Source organism: Rhinolophus ferrumequinum, chromosome X, assembly GCF_004115265.2.
Source record: "Rhinolophus ferrumequinum isolate MPI-CBG mRhiFer1 chromosome X, mRhiFer1_v1.p, whole genome shotgun sequence".
NCBI lineage: Eukaryota > Metazoa > Chordata > Mammalia > Chiroptera > Rhinolophidae > Rhinolophus > Rhinolophus ferrumequinum.
The window spans coordinates 76,233,517-76,242,651 of record NC_046284.1 but is presented as its reverse complement, the minus strand read 5'-3'; the positions used below and the strand labels follow the sequence as shown (position 1 = coordinate 76,242,651).

The following is a 9,135-nucleotide window of genomic DNA, read 5'->3' as shown; positions in this document are numbered from 1 at the left end:
ACTGGGGGCAACAGAACAAAGAAAACAGGGAGCCCCTATCCCAGGCCAGGCACCCCTTCTGCAGCTTCTGACCAGCCAGGGAACAAGAGGAGCTCAGGATCGCGTGAACCCCCGGCCCGGCTCTCACGCCACTTTCCCAAGGCCAGAAGCTAGAGGACGCGTGGGAAGTGGGGCCTGCCCCCGCGCAGCAGACAGACCTCCACGCAACAGGCCTGAGTGGCCGTGGGCGCCGACAGCCTTCCACGCACTGGGCTCCGTTATTTCATCAGCAGTTTCAGAAAAACCTGCCAAAAGCAGTTATGCCTCACTGCAATGTGTAGCTTTTTCCTGCCATTTTTTCATAATAAAAGAGGGAGTGAAGCTCGCTCGCTCTCTCCCCCTTTCCCCTCCCTCTCCCAAAAAGAGCCAAATGGATACGAGAAGGAGAAGGAAAAAAAAAGAACTCACACACCAATCTCCGAGGGGATGCCAGTGAGGTGTGGCTTGTATTTAAATATCCAATATGTCAATGTAAGGGGAGTGGGTACGTATATAAAGTGCCGTTTGCATCCGATATCTCGACGAAGCCAGCTATGAGAGGCCCAGGGAGATGGATGCGGAGGGGAAGCGGCACTTTGACTGAAAGCAAGGTCAGGAGCGCGCTGCCCCACGCTCCCCGCGGCTGAAAAGTTCCTTGGACGCGAACAGACGTCGACTGCAACTCGGCAGAGCGCGGAGCGAGGGAGCGAGCGAGCCAGCCAGCCAGCGCCCGCGAATCGCTCACGCCCGCTGCGGGGAGAGGCAGTTCGCGCCCCGCCGCCCCGGCTCGGCCCCGCGCGCCCCGCCATGGCGGAGGTAGGGGGGGTCTTCGCTTCCTTGGACTGGGATCTGCACGGTTTCTCCTCGTCTCTGGGGAACGTGCCTTTAGCTGACTCCCCAGGTTTCCTGAACGAGCGCCTGGGCCAGATCGAGGGGAAGCTGCAACGCGGCTCGCCCACAGACTTCGCCCACTTGAAGGGGATCCTGCGGCGCCGCCAGCTGTACTGTCGCACCGGCTTCCACCTGGAGATCTTCCCCAACGGCACGGTGCACGGCACCCGCCACGACCACAGCCGCTTCGGTGAGGACGCGGCGGGGAGGGACGGGAGGCGAGCGGACGGACGGCGCTCTGGGGAGCCGACGGCTCCGGGCTCCGGCTTCGGGCCCCACGGACCGCCCCCAGCTCGGTGCGGTCCCGGCCCGTCGAGGCGGGAGGCTGCCAGGGACGTTGGCCAGGCGTGACAAGACCGTGCGGACTTCAGCCGCGCAGCGTCAGGGCGCCTGGCACCCTCAGACGCTCGGGAGGGGGCGGGGGCTCTCGAGGTGAGACCTCTCCTTTCCCCCACTCCACCCTCCCTCCATCTCCTGGGTGCGAGGGGATCGTTCTGGGACTTGAACGCTGTGCTTCGGATGGAAGCAGGTGAAGCTGGGAGAGGGGTAGGAGCACCCGCGGAAGAGGTCAGGGACCGCGGCAGCAGCGCGGGGCCGAGCCTCGAGGGCAGCAGGGTTGTCGCGGCCAATAGCCTGGAGCAGGAGCCTTCCTGGGCCATGGATGTGATGGGCGGGCGGCCCACGCCCAAGTCGCTTTTGGCCCGCAGAGACGCGACAGCTGTGGCACCTGCCTGCCTCAGGGTTGCTCTGCCCTGGGGTGGGGGCCAATCCAGGCAGCTCGGCGTAAGCTTGGATAGTGGAGAAACTAGGAAAGCCTCCCGGTGTCCACTGTGCAAGGGCGAAGCCCTGGGGCAGCTTTTGCCCGGAGCTACCTCTGGACTCCTTGCTTCAATGAGGAAATGGTCCTGGGCCCACTCCCAGCTACAGAAACAGGTGTCTCCTGGGCCCAGGACAGGAAACGTCCAACCTCCATCCAGGATTTCTCTACCCGCCATTCTGCAGATTTTTCAAAGGGCACAGCTGCCTGTCTCACGTACAGAATACGGTTGATACAAACCTTGAACTGAGATGGAGATCATTAGGTTTCTAAGCAAATATGTTCACTCTTCAGTAATTTGGCCATTTTTATTTTCAGTTTCCTATTCTCTGCTAAACCATTTTTCAGTTGCTGTGACAGCTACCCTTCCTTGGTCCTCCCATCCCCCAATGCCCCGACTTCCTCCCAAAAACCCTGTGACCCAAGGACACCTTCTATCCTTAAGCCTGTAAGAGGCTTTGCCTACCCTCAGGCACAATACCATTCCCTTCGTTTTCCCACCCTCCCCACCCCCCTAAATTTCCCCATCCTCCTGTTCCCATGCCTTGCTAGAGCTGCATCTGGAATGCACAGTATAAAGGGGAGGGGGTGCACAGAGGCCAAGTCTAGCAAACAACTTAGGGCCAGGGCTGGTCTTCCTTGCTGGGAGCAAGCAGGAACCCTAATGAGGCCTATGTCATCTTGGAAAAATGCACTCACAGAGCTGGAGTGCAGTAGGTTGTGTGTGGGGTGGGGGTAATGGAGGGGTGCAGGTGTCTGTATAAACTTGCAGCAGGTTCTCAAAAGGGTGATAAGGTGGGGTGGAGGGAGAGGGAGTGTTAACTTGGCTCCTTTCCCTTCCATCACTTGTGACTTTGCAGTCGCCTTTTGTTCCTCTTCAAAAGGAATGGGACTCCCACCCAGGCCTCAGAGCTTCCCAAAGTTTCCCCAAAATGGCCTAAAAATACTGGGGTAGCTCATTCCTGATATATAAAAGAAAAAGCATGAAATGATGGAGAAATGTGGGATGGGGCAGCAGAGGTGGAGAAACTATGAGCTTGGCTCTCAGCGGCTACAAGTGTTTGTCTGACTCTGTGTCTAAGCTGAGCCCAATAACCTACAAGGTCAACATAAATCAGTAATAGGTTCTTGGGATAAGTGGTCTTTAATTACCTCCCTAAGGACACATCTTGATTTCTTTTCATCTCTCAGGCCTGCTAGGGGTGTTAAGTTTAAGCAGAAACCAAAGGAAATAAAACTGGCAGGAAGAAGGGATGTTTTTCACTGCTGCTTAACTGACTGCTTCATTTTTGGTTTGGCCTTAACAAACAAACAAACAACAACAAAAAAAAACTAAACTAAGCTAAACAAACAGACAAACACTGCTTGAGACCACCTCTGCATCACCTTTTCCCTTTCCTCCTTCCCTGGCTTCCTGGCAGTTCCGTGTATTTCCTGTAAAGGAAATGATAACTGGTCGAAGCTGTCTCTTTGTAACCTCCCTTGCCAACTTTCAAACACACATTTACTCTTTTGCAGTTTAGCTTTTGGCAAAGAAAGAAGTGGCGTTTGAGTCTCCTCCCTCCACATTTGAGTTAATCAGCCAGGGTATTCAATAAATCGAAACTTTAACATTCCATAAGTGCTTTAGCAGTCAACATTCCAGCAGGGTAAAGTAGGCCAGACTTAAGATATAAAATATTATAGATTTCTGCTTGGGGGGAGGAGGTAGTCTCCAAAGGCCATGTAAAGTAAATAGCTATTTGTTGTAATTGGAGAGCAGGGCCCCCAAGGATTACCCTGGAATCCATGTGTTCAGGAGTCAGGCTGAGCCCAAGAGCAGCCCCGACTCCAAATAATAACCTGTTGGCACAGCCTATCCTCCCCTTCCCACCCCCCATTCTGCAATCAGTAGCCAGGAGTATTTCAATCTCTGCCTGGCTGTTGGCATTTACATGAGGTTCACAGGGATACTGACATTCCTGAGGGGCACCTGTGGACTGGCAGAGCAGAGCTTGGGAGCCAGACTGGAGGAGAGGCCTCTGGCCAGGTGGGATGGAGCAGGCTCCTGCAGCTGCTTTGGTTTTTGAGTGATCTGGTTCTTATTTGGCAAGATGCCAAGGCAGCACTGTCTTGGCCCTAAAGGTCTGAAAGGATGACTGAGGGAGCTCAGGCAAGTTATGGAACCAGATTAAATAACACATTAGCCAGTCATCTAGCTAGTTTCTTAAGCAGTAGGGTCCAGGACAGATCCGTTTTGACTGACGCCATGGGGGGAAAGGTGTAAGAAGAGAGGAGTCTGGAAATTGTCAAGCAAAGGACGGAGGCTGAGGTGGACAGGTCAAGATGAGGCAGAACAGAGGGAGGTCCTGGGCTTTGAAGGGGGTGAGAGTACCAGGACAAACTTTGTCTACTTAATACTTTGCCTCAACACTTTGCTGTTAACACCCCTCTCCAGCTGTAGCTGGGAAAATGTGAAAATGGCTTGTTTTCTTTCTCTCTTCATGCTGGCTGGGATTCAGGAGAAGGTTTAGGAATATCTGTTCCATCATCATGTGCCACTGGGTTCCCACAGTTTGAATCCAGCTAATAGGAAAATTGGCAAGGGGAAGTGATGCCCAAAGACAGCTGGGCAGGGATGATTCCAGCTGTTGGAGACCCCTGTTACTGGACACAACCCAAGTGACTTCCTGTATGATCTATCCTTTGGCATCAAGGTTAACAGAGTTGGAGAAAAACTGTGGTGACTCAAATGGCCACACCTCTTGGGTTTCATGATTTGTTCTCACACCAGGTCTTGGACGGTGAGATCACAAGCTGCCCTCTGCTACTTAATGAGCTCAGGGTGGTCAGAGACATGAGATACTTAGAGAATGAGGGAATAAGACTTGAAGCTCAGAAATAATCTGCCTAAGCAAAGCAAAGAACTGAAGGCTCCAGCAGGTTGCTGTCCCTCAAAGTTTAGCACCCAGAACTGAATCATGACCTGGTTTCTGGTTTCCTTGCCACACTGGCTGTTCTCCTTTGAACATGCTCCTATTTTTCCATAGCCCTGTTTAAACTACAAACAGTCTTCTCAGTGTGACCTACCTAAAACAGACAGAGTGGAGCAGTCCCCTCCCTTATGCCAGTTACTAGACCTTTATCAGTGTAGCCTTAAATCACATTAGCTTTTCCCCCCTTTTTACTAGTTTTTACATTAGCTTTTTTTTTATTTGTTTCAGGTGTATAAAACAATGTAATAGTTAGACATTTATACCCCTCACAAAGTGATAACCACTCTCCCCCAATCTACTACTACATTAGCTTTTTAATAATTTTTAATTTTTACATGACTATTTTACATTATATTAGCTTTTTAATGATCTCATGAGTCACCCACACTGAGCTTACCTTGTTCAATCAAATCCCTTAAGCCATTGTTGTGCATGTTTTGCTATGCCACATCTCCCCATTCCAAAGATGGACAGACTTGCATTTAATAAAAATGCATGAAGACACAAAAGAACAGTACATGTTTTCAAGAAAATATATGTGGTTACCTGAAGTGGGGAGGAGGATGAGAGCAGAGTATGGAAATAAAAAGAAAGAAATAGATAAACAAAAAGCCCTTGCACAGACCGATTGTGATAATAGGCCAAAAACCAACGAATGTGATTCACCTGGCTGCAATTGAGGCTCACCCTCCCCCCAAAAAAACCCAAACAGAAAACATCTCAGGTAATTGGTTTGGGGACCAAAGTGCAGGACTTTACATTTTATTCTAATTAAAGCTTACTTTGATAGAGTCAGCCCATTTTCCCATTCTCTTGAAATTTCTTTGGATTTTGTTTGTCACCCTCTCAGCCGTATGTCTTCTGGAACTAAGGTAAGCAGTCCACCTATGTCCTCTTACAAGTTATTTATTAAAATGTTAAACAGGGCAGAAACAAAATCAGAACATTGTATGGTACAACTGAAGTTTTTTGTCCATTAAATCAGTATCTGCTTAACCGTTACTTGGCACCCGCTATTTTCCCTTCCTCTCCTACCATCTTGTATCAATCTCTTTTCCTAAAACTCCTTTCTTTGTACTATAAGAGTTAGTAACAACCAGACTGAGAATAAAACTTGGAGGATTTCAATGCTGGAGGCCAAAGGCTACACTCTAAGCGTTCTATACAATGGCAGCCAAAGAACTTTACATTCTCTGAATGGATCCCAGTGGGCCATGGAAACATGTGCCCTAAAGCTGCCACACCTGAACACCCACCAGCCAAAGTCACTGGGGCTCTTTAGACTTCCCACTGGAGTTTTGAACCTGATTACAAAATTAACCACTTACATTTTTTAAGTGATCTTTAAGGAATCAGTCTCACTCCCTATGTAGATTACATAGACTGTTATTACCCTTAAGAATTGCATTTTTGGACAAGAAAGAGCCAGATATGAGCTCATTTCATACCTTTGGATGCCTCTGTTGTATCAAGTTTTGGTCTGTACGTTGAAAAACGTGGTTAGAGACAGGAATATCACAGAGGAATCTAGTTGCCCATTATATCTGCATCCATATAATAGATGTGCTATCTTAGGATGAAAGTATAAAGTCTTTAGTGTCACCATTATTTCAGTTCTTGGTCCTTTTTTCCCTCTTACTAGTTGATTTCTTTTCTCCTCCTACTGCTGCTGAGTAAATGGAAACATTTTCAAACCCTCACCTCTAACCTTGTCTGCTAAAGGGACATTTCTGAATGTCTTCCCTTTCCCCTTAAAGTTGCAACATCTCAAATCAGTATCAAGTCCAATACTACCTGCCAACTCTTTGCCATGGATAAACTTAAAATTCTCTAGAGAGAGGGGGAGAATGACAGGCTTGTCAGCCTGGGACTGCACTAGCTGAGAACACTTTTTAGGAGAAAGCTCTCACTGGGCCAAGTTTTGCCTCCTGCCTGTGACAGGAGAAACAAACTTAGTGAGTGGCCTGTGTGGCCTTTGTTAGAGTCAGCTACAGGCAGTTGACAGCCTCATGTGGCTTTAAGGATATGGGAGCTAAGAGGGTGCAAAACAAGTTCAGCCTAGAGGACAGCAAGGTAATGATGTGTACTCTAGGGCAGAGGGAAGTGACTTTGGGAAGATACAGAAACCAGGCCACATTCTCCCATTTAGAAAGCTGCCCTCCCATTTCTTGAAATGGTGGCATTTAACAGTAATAGTACCTTATAATTATGGAGCTTTTATAGCCAAAGCCTTCTCACAGTCTCTTCCTTATGATATGCCTAAGAGTATCGAGTAGAGGCAGAAAGTATTTCCCCCATTTTACATATGGAAAAACTGAAGTCCAGAGAGACTCACTCCCTGAGGTTCTATTCTTGCTGCAAAAAATGGTTTCATGAGGTAATTCACAAAAGGCACACAAGACTGGCTTCTAGTTGGGGATAAATGACTGAAAGTTCATGTCACCTGGACAGCTTCCTCTTAGCTTGATATCAGTAATGGAAATGACACTCACTTTTTTGCTCTAGGCATCCTGGAGTTTATCAGCCTGGCCGTGGGGCTGATCAGCATCCGGGGCGTGGACTCTGGCCTATACTTAGGGATGAACGAGCGAGGAGAGCTGTATGGGTCGGTAAGTTTAAGGTTTTCTTTTCATCGGAGGCTATTACCACCAGTGTTTGGACAATGTAAGGCAAAAGTATAAAAACTTTTATCTAGCATTTGAAAGCACTTTTGTCAAATGTAAAGGATTAGTGTCTTCAAATCACTTCTTGGCTGCCCAGGAACTTGCTACATAATACTTTCACTCATTCAGCCACCATTAAAACATAAGCTTTACTATGGCACACTTGCTTTCACCTTTTCCATTAGAGAGCCAGCTAGTCTGATGATATAGTGAGCTGTGCTGGTTTGTCAGTAGATGGTAATGGTTTGGGGCATTAACCCTCCTGAGGAGCACATCTGAATTTTAATGGGTGCCCAGAAGAGTAGCAGACTACCTGGCACAAAAATCAGCAGTGTAAGAACTGGCCTTCAGATTGAGGATTCTGAGATTAACAACACAGTCCTTGATTTCCAGATTACTTCAGCTGAATCCCAAAGGCTAAAGGAAACAAACAAATAAAGAGAGAGCGTTCCTGGGTCTGGTGACAACCCGAAGTCCCCAGCTAGGACTGGGTTGCCTGCAGTGCATGTTCTCTATTCTGGAAGCTAGCCAAGATCTGGGAAATGGTGAATGGGATCCCAACTTGTGGCTCTGGCTTTTGAGTCACATAGCATGCTTTCTGGCTGCCTGCACCCCTTGAAATCAGAGCACATTTTTCCCTGACACCTAAGCGATATGCCTGTCCCCAGCACTCAGTATCGGCAACCCCAGCAAGTAGTATGGCGGTTGGGTCCAGTGTGAGAAGGGACAGAGGCAAGAGACCCGAGAACTGCTAGCTTGAAGTAGCCAGATTGGAGGAACTTTTCAAGGAGATCTTTTCTGAGTTATCCAACTGACAGGCCTGAGACACTTCATCATGAGAAATCACCTCCTATGGAACTTTATACAGATCCAAGGCCTTTGCCTATCAGTTGACATAGTTGACTGTAATTTCAATGGATTTGAACATCATTAATCCTAAGTAGGGAGGAAACTCAGACGTGCCAGTGGGACATTGGGAGGCCATAGCAGACATTCTCAGGCTCAGAAAAATCTCAGTCTCCAAGAGCCAGGTGAGGCCATCTCCTCCAGTCTCCTTCCTTCAGGAAAGATCTCACCTAAAATATTTGTGTGTGGCTCGTGAAAGAAGATGAAGGTGATACAGACAGGATTCTCTTGTGCTACTTGGAAAGATGATACCTCAGTAATACCGGGAGATAGGACTGAAATTTTCTAATATCAATGTGCTATTGCTAATTCAGGGTTCTCTACCAGCAAGCTGGGATGGGAGAAATAGTCATATAATGGGCTCTGCTTTGTTTTCTCACCCTCACAGAAGAAACTCACACGTGAATGTGTTTTCCGGGAACAGTTTGAAGAAAACTGGTACAACACCTATGCCTCCACCTTGTACAAACACTCGGACTCGGAGAGACAGTATTATGTGGCCCTGAATAAAGACGGCTCACCCCGGGAGGGATACAGGACTAAACGACACCAGAAATTCACTCACTTTTTACCCAGGCCAGTAGATCCTTCTAAGTTGCCCTCCATGTCCAGAGATCTCTTCCGCTATAGGTAACGGACCCTAGTGTGGCCTCTGTGACCTGTGTACTCTGCGGCCACAGTTGTCTCTGTAAGCACTATACGTGTAGCTTTTCAATTCTCTTTCCTATCATTTAGATAACAGAGAAGCACTTACTGTTCAACTTGACCCAGCTGTTCCCTTGTTGTTCAAAGTGTATATCAAGGTTAGGTTATTTTGGGGAGGGATGTGGGAGGAGGGATGGGCTAGAGGGAATCTTGTATATAC

At 48.2% G+C, this 9,135-nt stretch overlaps 1 protein-coding gene across 1 annotated transcript; it reads left to right on the top strand.

Moving 5' to 3' along the window:
- Window positions 1-403: 403 nt before the first annotated feature.
- Window positions 404-8,904, top strand: FGF16 (fibroblast growth factor 16). The gene is made up of 3 exons (XM_033115584.1): window positions 404-1,099; window positions 7,207-7,310; window positions 8,659-8,904. The coding sequence occupies exons 1-3, from the start codon at window positions 826-828 to the stop codon at window positions 8,902-8,904; spliced, it is 624 nt and encodes a 207-aa protein (XP_032971475.1). The 5' UTR covers window positions 404-825.
- The last annotated feature ends 231 nt before the right edge of the window (window positions 8,905-9,135 follow it).

What these genes read in the sequence shown, in the direction of transcription:
- FGF16 (XM_033115584.1), top strand. Translation starts at nt 826, where the DNA reads ATGGCGGAGGTAGGGGGGGTCTTCGCTTCCTTGGACTGGGATCTGCAC. An exon ending in CCACGACCACAGCCGCTTCG is followed by an intron (nt 1,100 to 7,206) that starts GTGAGGACGCGG and finishes TTTTTGCTCTAG; the next exon opens with GCATCCTGGAGTTTATCAGC. An exon ending in GAGGAGAGCTGTATGGGTCG is followed by an intron (nt 7,311 to 8,658) that starts GTAAGTTTAAGG and finishes TCACCCTCACAG; the next exon opens with AAGAAACTCACACGTGAATG.